This window comes from Venturia canescens, chromosome 3, assembly GCF_019457755.1.
Source record: "Venturia canescens isolate UGA chromosome 3, ASM1945775v1, whole genome shotgun sequence".
Lineage (NCBI taxonomy): Eukaryota > Metazoa > Arthropoda > Insecta > Hymenoptera > Ichneumonidae > Venturia > Venturia canescens.
In genome coordinates, this window is record NC_057423.1 from 18,677,221 (window position 1) to 18,693,913 (window position 16,693).

At 36.1% G+C, this 16,693-nt stretch overlaps 1 protein-coding gene across 1 annotated transcript in view; it reads right to left on the reverse strand.

Moving 5' to 3' along the window:
• Window positions 1-7,552: 7,552 nt before the first annotated feature.
• LOC122408437 (protein lin-11-like) overlaps window positions 7,553-16,693 on the reverse strand; it is a 715,873-nt gene continuing 706,732 nt past the window's right edge. The window contains exon 9 of the mRNA XM_043415231.1: window positions 7,553-11,880. Within this exon, the coding sequence (XP_043271166.1) occupies window positions 11,718-11,880 (163 nt within the window). The 3' untranslated portion in view covers window positions 7,553-11,717. The remainder of the gene's footprint in view (window positions 11,881-16,693) is intronic.

Sequence of the window (16,693 nt, forward strand, 5' to 3'; positions counted from 1 at the left end):
TTCAGAAATTCTGTAGGTTTCCATGATGTTGGCAGGTATTATACTTAATCGCATCGAAAACTGAGCAACTGTACACTTATCGTAATGAATGTTTTCACCAATAATTCCACATTTGCAGTTTGCAGAATAGGAATACTCAACATACACGTCATTTCATAAGTATTGTTGTCAAAATTTGTGTTTGCCTACCGCATTCCGAAGATTCAACTTTTCATATTATCAGCAAAAAAAGCATCCAAAGACTTTTTGGAACAAGTTTCATAATTTATTACTCGACAGACCAGGTGGAAAAAGAATAACTACACTTATATCAAGACCAGAAACTGTTTTGAGAATCTGTTGTACAAAATGTGCGATTGATGATCATAATTGGAAACCTCTTGAATCACGTTACCACAATCAGCATGAAGAAATAGTAGAAAATCATAGGACACATATTAGGCAACCAATTAATAATATGCATCGATCCGCTGCAAACCGATGGAGTCAAAACAAGGATCGGAAAGAGCAGAGCCATAGTTAAAAAGAAAAAAGACAGCGCAATTGAAAGAGAACAGAAATCAAAATTGTTTCATGTATCTGTGCATTAGTTTCTGAAGACAGTAATTTCAGATCTATTCAGAAATAAGTAGGTGAAGACTTTAGTAATGAATATCTTCGTTAATATATTCTAGTCGGATCCAAAAAGTTAAAAGATTGGCATACCTGCTATTTCACAGAAATATCAAAGTTCATAGGTACTTGCTACGTACCAGTTATACAGACTTTGGTGCTATAGGGAAAAACACTTCAAAATTACATGAACCACATTTTTGAAACTTATTATGACACATTCAAAAAAAAAGTGACAGATACGATGCATGTTGAAGCAAGCAAAATGCTGTAATTTTGTATGTCTCCATGGTTATCCGCAGACAAAAATGATCAGGTGTAGACTTACAGACATGAATTTTTCAACCCACAATGCCAATCGCAAACATGGTCTGGAAATATTCAATATACATGTCGCTTCATCACTTTGTCGAACTTTAGAGGTGTTCATTGCATTTCGAAGATACAAATTTTGATATCATGTAAATTAGGCACCCAATGACTTATTGAAATAAATTTCCAAATTTATCATGTAACAACTCAAGTGAATATATCTATGCATTTACATGGCCCAAAGATTTTTCAAAACTTGGGTGTATGAACAAGCAATCATGAAGGCTTTTTGTTATAAATATTTCAAATTATCTTGTTGAAATTAATATAAAAAAATAGAAATACGAATATCTCTCGTATTGTCTGGAGAACAAATAGAAATTGGTATGACAATACACTGTAAGCTAAGGAGGTGGAAAAAAGGGACCGGTGAACACAGCCAAACTAAATGAAAGAAATTATGACAACAATACATTGAATTACTTGACCAAAGTTTTTTAAAATTTATTTGAATTCGTTTACACACAACCATCCACCTCTTTTTTTAATGTAATTACACAACATAGAATTTTTGTTTGGAAAGAACGTTTTAGAGGTTATAATGAACGAACGTTTTTTTTCTCATTGTTATTATTATTATTATTCAACACTAATTAGTCACGTCATTAATAATATCGATTCCTTCCACTTTTCAATAACCACTTTTATTTTTCTACACTCTGCACGCAACAGCACTCCGGCGGTCATAACCTCAAACGTCAACATGACGCGAAATCTCGCAAATTTGCTATCTATGTACATATTACGATATCGAAGTAGAACAGATAATTCTTAATTTTCACGACACACATTATTCACGTTTTCACTTCTCAACATTTTACTCACTCTCAGTACACTGTATGAGATCAATTAATCCACTTTTGAGGTTTTATTTATTATAGATATTATTGTCGTGAATTGGGCTCGAAACTTATTGAAACTTTTTTTATGAAAAAAATAAAATTGATTATATCCACTGCTATTTCCAATAATGTTTTATTTATTTAAACGAAATTTGCAAATCTTGCACCGTTGATCCACGAGGCTACGATCGCAATCACTTTATAATAACATAACAGACGATAACAGACGGTATACAAGAAAACATTGAGGACTATCAGAAACTTTCTCATCGGCGATTGGTCGAGACGGATAGATTCTTACCGGTGATTGGTTATGATGGGCATCAAGAAGCCCTTGTATGTATCGGTCTGAACCCATATACGGATACGTCAGCTGCGTAAATGTGTTGGTACTTTTTGCATAATCTTGAGCCCGTGCAAAGTTTTTTCTCAGCAATTACGCCACCGATCATGCTGATTTTGGGCGCAATCGAAAGAGAATTTCTTCATTAGCTGAAAGTTCAATTTTCAAATTGCGACATAACTCCTGAGCTTCGCAATTCAAGAAAATGACATGTCGATTTTACCCCCACCACCGCGAATCGTTTTATTCAGAGATAATATAGTCTCGGCGAGAGCCTCGGGCCAGCAGACGACAGGGCTGTCAATGTACTTGTCCCGAGACTCTGCCGAGTCTCTTGATCTTGCGACTCTAGGTAATTATATATAGACGGATATAATAACACAGATTCTGATAATAAAAGATCGACTATGGATGAAAAATTATGAACAAAAAAACAGCAAATCTCAAAGTGATTAAAATGATAGAATGAATAGTTTCAAGACAATCCTCCAAAGGTCCATAAACTCGAAAAATACGTCTTCAAAACTTTCATTTCAATGATTACTCCCCGTAATTGTATAAAGCGTGGTTCAAGGACTGTCTCCAAATACATCAATTGGTATAACAGATCGAGTTCAAAAAAATCTATCAGTAAAAAAATATAAACATTGCCAAACTGAATAGTTTCGAAGAATAGATTGTCGATGTTTCTAATAATTACCAGTGAGCAGAGAAAATTACATAGATGAAATTGATTTGAATCGAGAAATATATGAATGCATGATCAGACATATTATACGGTGGATAACTTTTGCTAAGAAAATAAAAAAATCATTAGTAATTTTTGTTCGCGCATTCTGTTCACGATATTGTAAAATTAATTGTTTATTTGCAAATGATTCTCAGCGAACATTATACTTCGAATTTTGTCATCACAAAGTCTAAATATAAATTATATTCCACAGAGGTAGATGTTAAAGATCAAAATCTACCAATGGAGTCAATTGAAAATATTCGCGAAGAATTCATTGCAGAGGTAAACGAAAAAATCGAAAATACAGATTTGAAGGAAGAAACAGAAAAAAGCATTGATGTAAAAGAAAATATAAAGATGAGCCCAAAGATCTATAAGAAAGTATTTACGGTACAAACGGATAAAAATCATGGCGATGAAATTTTGAATGGAGGAGCGGACGAAAAGATTCAAGAATATGAACCGACACAGATTCTTGAGATAACAGGAGAAGGGGATAAAAGAGAACTGCAGAATTTGACATATACTTTGGATCTCGCATCACTAGGTAAATCATATATGAAGACGGATCCAATACTCGGTGCTTTTGAATGGATAATATTAATTACGCTAATTATCTAATTCAGTAAAACTTGTAATTTAATCTGACGTTATTTTGGATCGCTGTAGATATTCCTTACACTGAAGCTGACATTATGACGTTTCCGTTGGATGAGAATATTTTTGTAAATGTGGAGACAATGGGAAAAGGATCCAATCAAGAAACGTGTTCTCAAAAACCACGAATTATAAGTGATGAAATTTTCAGTTTTCCATTACTGCAGCTTGATGAACAGCGTAAGACCTACACTCTACTGAAGATTTAAAAAAATTCGAATCTCTTTTCATGATTTAAATTGCGCGTATATTTAAAATTATCTTTGTACATATTTTCAGAAGAAACGGGAGGAAACATCTCGGAAATTATTCTGAAATACCCTGATTCACAAAGTATGACCTTTGTGGGTCAACCCACAATGAGTTCAACGGTTTTGGAGTTCGAAAATACCGAAGAAACCAACGAACCGAATGATGAGGAATATGTACCGATTGCGAATTCATCTGATTCGGATACGAACACATCTGTGGATGAAACTCCTGAAAAAACATCAAAACAGTCGAGAAAAACATCTTTGAACATCACTTTGGGTTCGAACAAACCGGGTATTTCTGCTCCTGATGATGCTGATTTAATAGTGGGAGATTCAAGCAGTGCACCTCACTTGAAACGAAATTTCTGTTTTTACTGCCAGAAATTGCAAGCAAAAATCGCTCGACATCTCGAAACTGTCCACGCCAAAGAGGAAGATGTGAAAAAATTTGCACAACTTCCTCCGAACAATAAAGAGAGAAAAACAATAATTGCGATGCTCCGAAAAAAAGGAAATCATCTATTTAATAACGATAAGCGATTTAACAACGGACAGCTCTTGGTATGTCGTCGCCCAAATCAGAGAATGCATAAATCTGCAAGCGATTTTATTGCCTGTGGTAATTGCAAAGGCCAATATGCCAAATCGGTAATAAGACACCATTTCCGGAAGTGCACGCAAAAAACGACGGGTCCTGAACGACTTGCAATGGTCTGTGGGCGAAAAGTGATTGCACGTCTGCACGAAAAAGCAAACCATTTAGTGCGTCGATACATTTTTCCGTATCTGCGCGAAGACTCGGTCGTGAGAGGTATCAGATACGATGAACTGATGATCTTGTACGCCAATAAGCAATGCGAAAAATATGGATCACATCAGCACCATTTCCAAATGATTCGCGCGCGCCTTCGCCTGCTAGGCCGATTTTTGGCAGAAATGAAAAACATTAATCCTGGGATCAAAAATTTGGCTGATGTTTTTATTCCTCGAAATTATGACGCAACTGTTGACGCTGTCAAAAAAGTCGCAGAATTCAATGAAGAAGAACGTAGATTCGCACATCCAGCAGTAGCTACAAATTTAGGAACTCTCTTAAAATATTGTGGAGATATTCTTCGTTCTGAGTACATCAAAAACGAAAACGAACTAAATCAAAAACGTGTGGAAGACTTTTTGAAATTGCTTGCAGAGGGGTACGGAATCAGCATCAACCGAGTAGCCACCGAAACACAGGCGCAAAATAATTGGCTAAAAAAAATTAGTCTACCGTCAACTGACGACATTAAAAAATTTTATGACTACCTATCAGCTGAGCGCATCAAATATTTCGAATCGTTGAAGGAAAAATTCTCAGTGTTAGCATGGAGGAAACTGGCAGAGACAACTGTGCTCTCTCTTTTGATCTTCAACCGTCGACGTCCAGGAGAGATTGAAAGACTGTACGTCGAGAATTTTCAACACCATCAAACAATCGATAGTATTGCTAATAAAGATGCGTATGCGGCTTTGTCAGATGAAGGAAAAAAATTAGCGCGAACTTATGTCCGGTTGGAAATTCGAGGAAAATTGGGGCGCGGCGTACCAGTTCTTGTGCATTCCACAATTTTCGAATGTTTGGAACTGCTTCTTCATCACAGAGAAAATGCTGAAATTTCACCCAAAAACCCCTACCTCTTTGCGTTGATCTCTAATGACAAAGATCGCTTTCGATATCTAAGAGCCTGTAATTTGATGCGGAAATATTCTATAGAATCTGGAGCCGTCATACCAAATTCACTTCGTGCAACAAAGCTAAGGAAACATCTTGCTACGCATTGTCTAAATTTGAATCTTTCGAACGGTCAAGTTACAGATTTGGTGAACTTCATGGGCCACGAAGAAAAAATTCATAAAAATATTTATCGACAACCCGTATTGCAAACTGACATCGTGCAAATGTCAAACATTTTAAAACTCGCTCAATGTATAGATGATGAATCTTCGTGTGAATCGGAAAATAGCGAGGAAGCAGTATCTGACGATAACGGAGGACAAAGACGAGAAGCAGATAATAATCATACAAATATTAAGAAAATTTAAAATATATTAATAATAACAACTTAATACAATTTTTCGTATTGTTAAGTTTCAGATAGCTTTCAAACTGAATATGATTCATTATCCCCGAAAAATCCGAGAAGATGGACATCTGAGCAACGAAAGAATGTAATGGATCGTTTCAAGTCACAGCTTCAAGTAAATGAAATGCCGACAGGTCGTGATATGCAAAAGCTAATTGACAAAGAAAAATGTCTAAAAAATAAAAATGTACCTCAAATCCGATCGTGGCTACACAATCAAAAAAAAAACTCGGCTGAATATCTTGATCTGATCGTCTCTGTTTTCTGGATGTTTTTCTAATTTTGATATTTTTTGTCCCATAATGTTTTGTTTGTTCGTCTCTTGTGCATAATAAATCAAGCTTTTCCATCACACTCTTATTTCTTTCGTTTTTCACAGCTCCAAAAAGTTTTACTCCGAATAAAAATGTACAGATTTGATAGGTTTCTAATTCCAGTTCTTCAGATGAAAAGAGTATATCTATACATTTCTATTATCATTATTTGTTTTCAGATTTCTTGAATATAATTTTTTCCGCGGGTACATTTTACATGTGGTGACCAACGCGAAAAAAAACATTTACCTTCCCCTAATTCTTTTCCAATAAGAATGTCAATACTATGTTTGACAGCTCATGATTGCCATGATGTTTATGAAAAATGTCCTGATTACAGAATTTAATCAAATTTTCCTTCATCTTTAAATGTTCCCATAGTGATCATAAAAAAGACGTCTTCAAAGCATACCTCTCTAGCAATATTTTTTCCAGGACATGATCTTTGTATGATACCTATAAATGCACGTCTTCAAAAAACACAATGCTCATTTCAGAGTAACATTGGAGACTGGCTTCAGAATAATCGTTAGGCTCAAAAAATGATGAGGACCGTCTTCAAAAAAGCCAAAAGTCCTCAAAATAATCAGTTTAGATGAGCAATCGGCCTTAAAATATCCTCTGGACATACATATATATATATATGTATATGAAATACAATAGAGACCTTCAGCGATCCTCTGGAATCGAGCAGACAGCTACCTCCACCTGCTCACTTTATATGACTCAGACATGGTGTCCTAAAAAGTTTTGTATTTCGACGAATAATGATTCGATTTACATGTACCTGGGCGGAAAATACTCGAAAGATATTCTACTTTTTGAAAATGAAAAAAAAAAAATATTTTTTGAAGATTCTAACTAGCTCTGTCCCTTTTATTGCATTTTTAAAATTCCGTCCGATACAAAAAAATAGATCGTATATGAAAAGAATAAGATTCATAGCAAAAAATTAATTGGAGTACTTTGCAAGTTTGTGATCATGATTGAAATATTAAGTGTATTGAGTTGAAAAAACTCGCATGTATTCGAAAATGAAATAAAAAAATTACTTCATGAAGGTTTTTATAATATTCAAATTATCGAATTGAACCCATCGAAGGGAGGAAGAGCAAATCAGAAGGAATGATTCCATAGCTTTCGATAATACTACTGAAGGTTTTCATTACGGGGTACCTATGTTTTCATAACCAAGGAAATTGATGTATACTTTCTCCATTTGCGAAATCGTCATAATTTTGAAAAGTACATCAATTGGAAGGTGGTAGAAAAATGGAAATGGAATAAATAAACAAACCCTTTGAGTTATCAGAAAATGTGTAATTTGATTTTTTTATTGTTTAATCAATCAATAAACGTATTTGGGTCTGTGTGTGTATGTGTGCCGCAATATCTTACAAGAGTCCGGGACACCGACTAGAAATCTCCGTCCCGGCTTAAAATTGAGATAAATGAATAACAAAATTCACTAAAAGTAAGTAGATAGGTTTTTGAAAATTTTTTTCTTGCATCCGTCGATCGCTGTTTTTCAATCCTTTTAAGCTGTCTTTTTACGACCTCACAAGTTTCGCAACGTCCTCATTGTTTACATATATTTCGTGTGGTTTCGTTCATTTTTTTATACGAGGTTCAAGAACTTGAAGAGGTCCGGATAAACATGTTTTCATAGTATTAAATTGTCCTGCAAACAACTAAAATGACATTCCGGCATTTGAACTGTACTAGTGGATTGGAAAGCTCTTGAGGACGCCGGATTATTGTTTTGAGTCAAGAATATAGGCATATATTCACATCGTCAAGAAACGTTTATCCCACAGCAGACTTACGAACGACGTCAACGTCACCAAATATTCGTTTATTTTCCTCTCCCGTAAGTAGTAAATAACCATTTATATCACACAAATCTTTAACAATATACAAAATGTACCTATTTACAATTTTAAATTACATACGCTCCATAGCTGCGGTTATTTTTTCATAGTTTTTTTACGTTTCACAAATCCTCCACATCAGCGAGATCGTGAAGGTCTCAAAAAATAATCGGCGCCTCAATGTCTCGATGTTATGCGGAAAAAAGGAAATCGCCGTATTATTAAGCGATTAATAGGTTGCATAACGCCCTGTGAAGCTCCGTGATCTCGATGTTGGATATCACCATACTTTGATGAATACAAATCAATTTTTTGATTCCACAATCACGATTTCTCTCTCTCTCTCTCACACTCATACTTAGTACCACACTTGTTCCACACTGCTTGTATAGCTTTTAGCTTAATAATTCTTTCTATCCACCTCTCTTTTTTTCAAGGAGAAAAATTCCACTCAAAAATGAATTAAATAAACGCATGACGAACGATCTAGTTTGTGTATTAGTCCATTATTTTCCGATAGTTGTTCTTTTTAAAATTTGTTTCATCACATTTTCGTCGACAAAATTTTGTTTGTTTCGTAATTATTCTTTATTCATTATAATTTGTCTTTTGAATTATTGAGCTTCGAAAAAGCTTGAGCCATTTACGACGTAGCTAATCGAGATTGATACTGTTATGATTTTCCGTCGTGTATAGACACGTATTTAAAAGAAATGAGCAAAGTAAGTAGACTCAGGCACGAAGAATGGAATTGTTATCTAGTGCATAATTAGATTTATTGCTGATGAAGTTCATGACCCTGGTATTTTTCACAGTTTCCATTTTTGAATCTCTACGTACGAATACTATTCGTTACGAGCAACGAATTACTAGGATCATTTATCTAGCAATGTCGTTATCACTTATAACCGTGCGTAAATTTTCCATAAAACGCCGACATTGAAATACGAATACATTTTGGTTATTAAAAAAATAGGAATCGTTCTACTATGCTGAGAGAAGTCTAAAATGGAAACTGTACCGACAAACCTCGTCAGTATTACATTATACAAAATTATTCTGATCAGCAGCCTTCATTGTCGATTTTAATTATTGATCACATTTGAAAAGTTAAAAAAACCAAGAAACACGCCAAATCTTTTGATCAACCGTAAGTAAATAGTGCGGAATATTAATGAGAAAGGAGCGGCAGGGGAAATGGAACCAATGAAAATTGAGATAATGTATAAAAGTATTAACCGGCAGAGAGGGAAGAGAGAGTCAATGAAAATTCAGATGGTAAACACAATAATCAGTTGGCAGAGAAAATTTGTCGTAGAAAAAAAAACAGAAAGGTCCTGACGAATTTAAACACGCAATGCTCTTTGCATATTGAAAGAGGTATAAGAACTTTTAATTGTGAAGGAGAATGATTTTTTCAACGACAGAAACTCAAATTTACTTGGACTGTAACTATCTGATAATCCTATCAAGAAAATATTAGAGTCCACCAGAACCGGTCTACTCTATCAGATACTATTTGTTCTGATAGAATTTGAAGGTGACGTTTCGAGTGACTCAATGGCAAAGATTATTTGGTTTCTATGGTTCAAATGTGAAGATTATTGCACAACATATCAACTTTCAGCAGACCATTGATATGACAATTGATAACGGATGATGCTACAAAATCTATCCTCTTCAATTAATCAATAAATGATCAATTTCCCAGACAAGCAATACTGTTAGAGAACTGTACTACATCCTTTTGAGTACCACAAAGCAGATTGCATTCAAGTTTTTTATTTTGAACTTGAACTTTGGGTTAACATCGGTGACATCTTCCTAAAATTTTCACGTTAAAAAATTGAATTTATAATTATGTTTGATAGGGATCCGATATTGTAGCGCCCATCTTGCCATCTGCCCAACTGCCATTTTGTCATCCTTTACTAAAGGTGTACTAGCTTGTGTTCATTCATGACAATCGAAGTTTTAATTATTATAAATTAATTGGAACAATTAGGGTAAGGAAAACTGTACACGTTGAAAGATGGTGGAAGAATTTTGACATTTCCGGTGAAAAAATATAATCAAGTGATCTCGCTTTCTTGGCTATGATTCAAAATGTTGAACAAATATTTCGAAGGACTTCAACAAATGAAAAAATGAAGAAACTGCGGTAGTAACTAACCAGCAAAGATACTCGTATACCTATGAGCAAATTCTGCTAGGTTTTTTTCCAAAGCACTGTCAATTTTTAATCTTATACTGGGGATAACCTACTTCCTGTCTTAAAGATTGAGCAATAGGTAGGAGTATGCAGCAATTGTCACCGCTGAAATCCGTTAGAGTCTCTCTCTCTCTCTCTCTCTCTCTCTCTCTCTCTCTCTCTCTCTCTCTCTCTCTCGTTCTTTCGATTAGACATTTTTACCACTTAATAGTTTTTTCGAACTGTTATTTTTTGCACAGTCACTATCAAATAATCGTCTTTCCATTCATATTTGCACTAAACTACTCTTCTCACCACTGTTCTTTTTGCAAGTACAATCTTTTAATCTAGGTAACGTGGTTACTCTTTCAAATTCACTAATTTAGGTCTTTCCCATAACGGATCAGAAAGTGTGAAATGTATTTTTTCATCGCTTGATCCAGCAATAATCTTGATAAAATCCTTTTACTGAACGCACGGAGATGATGACAATTTAGTATTTCATTTCAGTGATGCTTTTCATCTATCGGAAATTTATTCATTCAACCCCTTAGTTCCACTAATTTTTAAGCGTACAATACACTCCTTTTTTCGTGTTTATCTTTCACTCAAATATATATTGCTATATATAATATCATTTTGTAACATTTTGCGCTTCTTTTAAGTTCATGGCCCTAAGTTCCAGTTAACTCGCATGGGCACTCAATCTCTCAAATCCAAGAACGATATTGAATTTATTTTTACACAGTTCCTACCACTTTCTCGATCATTCATCGTAAATGCAACGTAATTGAATCACAAACACAGTATCACATTGACCTGATAACACGCTGCTGTTGATGCCGTCAAATTCTTAACGATGGCTTTTGGAGTAATTGTACGTTAATATGACAGCGGTTTAGGCATTCAGGCGTCGTTGTGGAAGTTGGTGAGATGAAATTTACCAGTTCCAAGGCACAGTTCAATCGCAGGTTTCACTCCAGTGTGACCATTCTTGGTAAAATGGCCGACTATGTGAATTGGCGGATACTCCCGGCTGGTGCTGAACTACGCCCAATTGTAGATGGTGGTGTGGATGTTCGAGCCGTTGTTGCTGGTGGTGTTGAGGAAGATGCCCATGATGGTGATGAAGATGATTATGATGAGGATGATTTTGGTAATGCGGATGACCCGGTGGCGGCGGCGAATAGGGATCACCCCCGACTACAACGTTAACAACTTCATCCTGGCCCGTCGATTGTTGCATACCAATCGACATGGCAGGTGATTGCGTCATCGATGTCGTCTGACTGTGATGCTGTACCAGAGGTGTGATGGACAACGATGTCGTAGTGGTCGGTGACGACACCATTGATAACTGTGACGTCGTTGGCTGTACCTTTTTCGGGCGACCAACCGGGTTGCCACCTCATTCACGGCTTCTCCTTGGACGTCCTACCTTGCCTTTTCTCACGGGTGCACCACCGTTACCCGCTGCTGATGCCGCAGTTGACGTCGCTGTTGCACCCGACGATTTTGCAATTTTTAAGTAATCCGCCTCGCAAACCGGAGAACCTCCTACCAGAAAGTACCTGCAACAATAATTTTTAATTATGAAATCACAGTAGCGTTTAAGTTTGGAGGTTTCAACCTCGGTGTGATTTATATTCGATAATGCTAATTAGTTTTTGTTTGAGTTGAAAAAGAAATGCTTACGGACAAGATAAACATTTTTTAAAAACTGCATAAAAAAGAATTTCCCATATATTTCTCATATAAAATTGTTGAGGAAAGAAAGTGATTATCATAATATGCAGAATTATTAAACATGTACAATTAATATTGTTAGACGTAAATCAATTGGTCCTTTATTTATCATGCTTAAATTCTTATGATTCAATCTCATGATTTTCAACGAATTTTTTATTCAATTTCATTTCCTATCGGACCTCCTGGGAGTGTCGCACACACCTCCCTCTTCTTATTGTATTGCGTGCCTCTTCCTCGAGATCACTTGGTAGTTCTCCACTCAGTGCCGATATTACTACCTATTTAAACTTAAAAAAAAAACAAAGACAGGCAGCCCCCGCGCCCTTGCGGTGGTTGCTCTTGGATACTAGCCTCATTATTCATATAGGTGCCGAACCTAAACCACACAATAGTAAAAAAGAAAACGTTTTAAAGAAAATGGGAAAGAAAAACAACGAAGAAGATCTCCGAGACCGCATAAGACGACTCGAGAAAAAAATGCGGAAAAGGAAAAAACGAAAACATCAAAAACAACGTAAATTAATCTCTTTTTTTGGTTACAGTATACAATTCAAGACAAATACGAGGCTGACAGGAACGATAGCAGTACCGCATTCGCTAGCTTTCTCACGCTCGATGGCTAGGCCAAAGAGTAATAGAAAAAATACTCAACTTAAATAGTAAAATCGGACAAAGGAAGGTGGGTTAGGCTCACACTTCCAGCAGTTCAGAACTGCTAGGCATAAGGAATGTTATATGCTTATCCGAGGGATGAGAATATGGAAATATTGGTATAAAGCGTAGAATCAGACGGAGGAAGGTGGGCCAGGCTCACACTTCCAGCAGTTTAGAACTGCTAGACACAACGGAAGTTATATCCTTATCCGAGGAATAAGGATATTGATATATATTTGGAAAAAAAAACAAAAAAAACAGAATTTTTTTATTTTCCGTTCTTCTCGTCATAGGTTATCGACATCCATCGTCATGGAGCTGCAAAAGCAGCAAAGGGACAAGCGAGGAGGGACACGAAATTGAGAGAAAGAGACGATCGAATTCGCAAGCATCGAAGCTAGATAGAGCTTCAAGTTCGCGCTCGCGGCATCGTTCTTACTCTTGCGATAGCTTGCGTTCCCGTTCCCGCTCTGAACAACGTGCACGAGCCCATTCTCATCGTCAATGCCCTCGTTCGCGTTCTCGCTCCCGATGTCGCTCAAAAGGAGCATCTGAAACGCAAGGCGGGAGCACTGATTTGACAGGGGATCATAACCTTAATCAGGAAGCTAACCAAAAAACAACGGAAAGCGCGGACGGTCAGGCCGCTCCGTTGGTGAAGGAAAACGCAATGCTAAACGAAGATGTATTACTCCGAAACTCAACAGAGAACTGAAGGCTGCCGTACACGAATCAGTCGTTTCCCGAGATAATCGGCTCGTCGAAAAGCAGACAAAAGTTGCTGTTTGCTTATTAGCATTAGGCTCGATTCTGTCGCAACTTTTGAATCAAGAAGAAATAAAACCGATGGAATTAATCGAAAAAATAAGTGACAGTTGCAGAATCCTTGTCGATTTGCAGAGAGATGAGACATTAACCCGGCGTTCGTTAATTTTATCAAATATCCGGTCTTCATCAAAGGAGACGCTCAAAACTACGGAAGTAGATGAGTTTCTCTTTGGTAAGCAACTCGAGAAACAAGTGAAAGCGGCGAAACTGCTCGAAAACTCAACCAAAGTACTAAAACTACCGGAAAAAATTTCTAAAAAATACGTGTCAAAAAACACGAAGCAGATGAACAGGAAATATGCACAATTACGACCACCGCAGAGGAAGTCGTGGGGCGGGAAATACAAGAAATACCAACATCCCCCCAACAGATCGCACTCAACGAGCAACAGAGAATACCGCAGAGAGCACAAATAGACGATGTAAGTAAATGAGCCGGTAGATTGAAACATTTTACCGAAAACTGGAGGTCAGTTATACATTCGATGAGTTTATTTTAAATACTGTTAAAGGATTTAGAATACTTTTCAAAGCAGAAATTCATCAAAATCAAGAACCTTGTGAGCTTGCCTGGTCGCATAACGAAATTGAGGCCATAACAAAACACATAAATAAATTACTACAAAATGGAGTAATTCAAAAATGCGGTGATAAGGAGAACCAATTCATATCAAGAATTTTTTTAACGCCCAAACCTGATGCCTTTAGTGGTCTAATATTGAATCTTAAACCTCTTAACGAATTTATAGACACGGACCATTTTAAAATGGAAGATTGTAGGATGGCAAAAAGGCTTTTGTATCGCAAATGTTACATGGTAAGGATAGACCTTAAAGACGTGTACTACTTCATGCCCATTACGGACAAACATAAAAAATTTTTTGTTTTCGATTCCAAGGCCAACTTTTCTAATTCACGGTTTTACCATTCGGCTTGAACTGCGCACCGTTAATTTTTACGAAAATAATGAGACCTATTTTCACGTTTCTAAGGAAAAGAGGGTTCATGTCAGTTGTCGATCTCGACGATATGTTGCTATTTGGTAACTCGGTTACAAATTGTTTGGAAAATGCGAAGCAGACAATATCCCTGTTAGAAAGTTTTGGTTTCATTATAAATGACGAAAAAAGCAAGTTGTCTCCAACTCAAAAATGTACATTTCTGAGTCTGTGTCTGAACTTCGGGAAATTGCAAATCGAATTGCCTTCGGATAAGCGAACAAATATATCAAAACTAATTAGTAAATATCGAAAAACCGAAAAATGTACAATTCGAGATTTTGCTTCATTTATCGGATCGCTTGGTTTCTGTTGTCAAGCAACGACATATGGTTAGATCTATTAAAAAAATTTTGAGAGGGAAAAGATTATAGCACTAGAAAAATGTCATGGTAATTACGAAGCCATTATGGATATAAAACCCGAACTAGATGTCGATTTTGAATGGTGGAAAAACAATATATTCCAAATGATCAAACTGGTACGCAACTCAAAATTCTCGTTGGAAATATTTTCTCGTTCATCGTTGACGGGGTGAGGGGCGTATTGTAAAAAAGAAAGAATCCACGGTTTTTGGTCTCAAGAGGAGCCTAAATTTCATATAAATTATCTCTGAGTTACTCGCAGCTTTTTTCGCTCTTAAAAGTTTCGCAAAAAATTTGAATAACTGCAATATACCGTTTAGAATAGACAATACAATAGCAATTTCTTACATCAACCATATGGGCGGTATGAGCAATAAGAAAATGAGCGAGGCCGCGAAAAAGATGTGGATATGGCGCGAACATCATAACATTTGGCTCTTCGCATCGTACACTACCGACCAAAAGTATGGAATCACTCGACAACAATTTGAGCCGCATTAAAAGTTTGATAACTTTTTGAAGAATAGTTATTTGAATTTAGCAAACGGCGTTTTGAAGAGGACAAATTTTTCTTCATATCCCTCTTTTCAGATATTTTTAATGATTTTTTTTGGATTTGGTACGCTATTTTGAAAGTGATTGTTTTCCGGTGTTTTTTTGGCTGTTTAAAACTGGACGTATGGACACCTTAAAGTGAGGAGCAATAGCTTCAATTTCGTTTTTGAAAAAGTTTTGTACGATTTTTTTTCGTAGAGTTATCGCATTTTTACCTGAAAAAGACCACTTTTTCAAAAATATGGCAAAACCCAAAGATTTCGAAACTTAAATGAAATTTTCAAGAGGGAAAAAATTTGCAGAAGATCGTTCTGAATCGACTGGAATTTTATCAAAATTTTTGTTCGATATTTTTTTTTTCGGCAATTCCAGTCAGAATTCCGACAACTGTGGCTTAAGAACGTTCACGAGTAAATCGATTTTCTATAGGTTTTCTTAAAATTTAGATGACACACTATTTATAGCTTCCTTAATGTACTTGCAAAATTTTGAAGACCATGCCCGTACCAAAGTGGAGATATTCGTTGTTGAAGTTGGGAAATTTAACATGCAAGGTATAGGCAAATCATGAGTTTGAAAGACATTCTAATTCATAGCAGTCACAATTTTCTATAGTATTTGATTTAAAAAATGCATCATAATAGATATTGATATTAGGAATAAAATATAAAAAAATAAAGACGCTCAGCCGTGTCGTTTATACGTAGTAACGATTCAAAGCTATAAATTTGACGATTTTGCGAGCGTGCCACGACATATATGGGATGACGCCGTTATGTAGCGGCAACACTGCCGGGCGACGGTACGTAAGCGCAGGGGGGGGGGGGGGACTACACGCGCATGCACACTGGCAGGAATTTATTTTCATGATATTCAACGATTTATCTCATAAAGAATTGTCAATTTAAGCATTTATGACTACACATTTTGGCTCTCATTTTTGGAGACTTTTTGAGAATGACACTTTTTTATAAAAATAAGTTGTTCATACATATGAATGTTCAATTTAGCAATCAAGATTATAAATATTAAAATGAAATATGAAAAATTATCAACAATAACAAATAAATTAATTTATACAAAATCAAATACTACTGAAAGTACGTGGCAGGCAAGCAAAGTTGCCAGATCTCCGCATCGCTCTAAGGACTTGTATTAGTGTATTATTTATAGGGTGCGCCAGAGCCTTATTCGTATTAGTGCATAGAGTCCGTGCTAAAAGTTTCGAAGTAGGG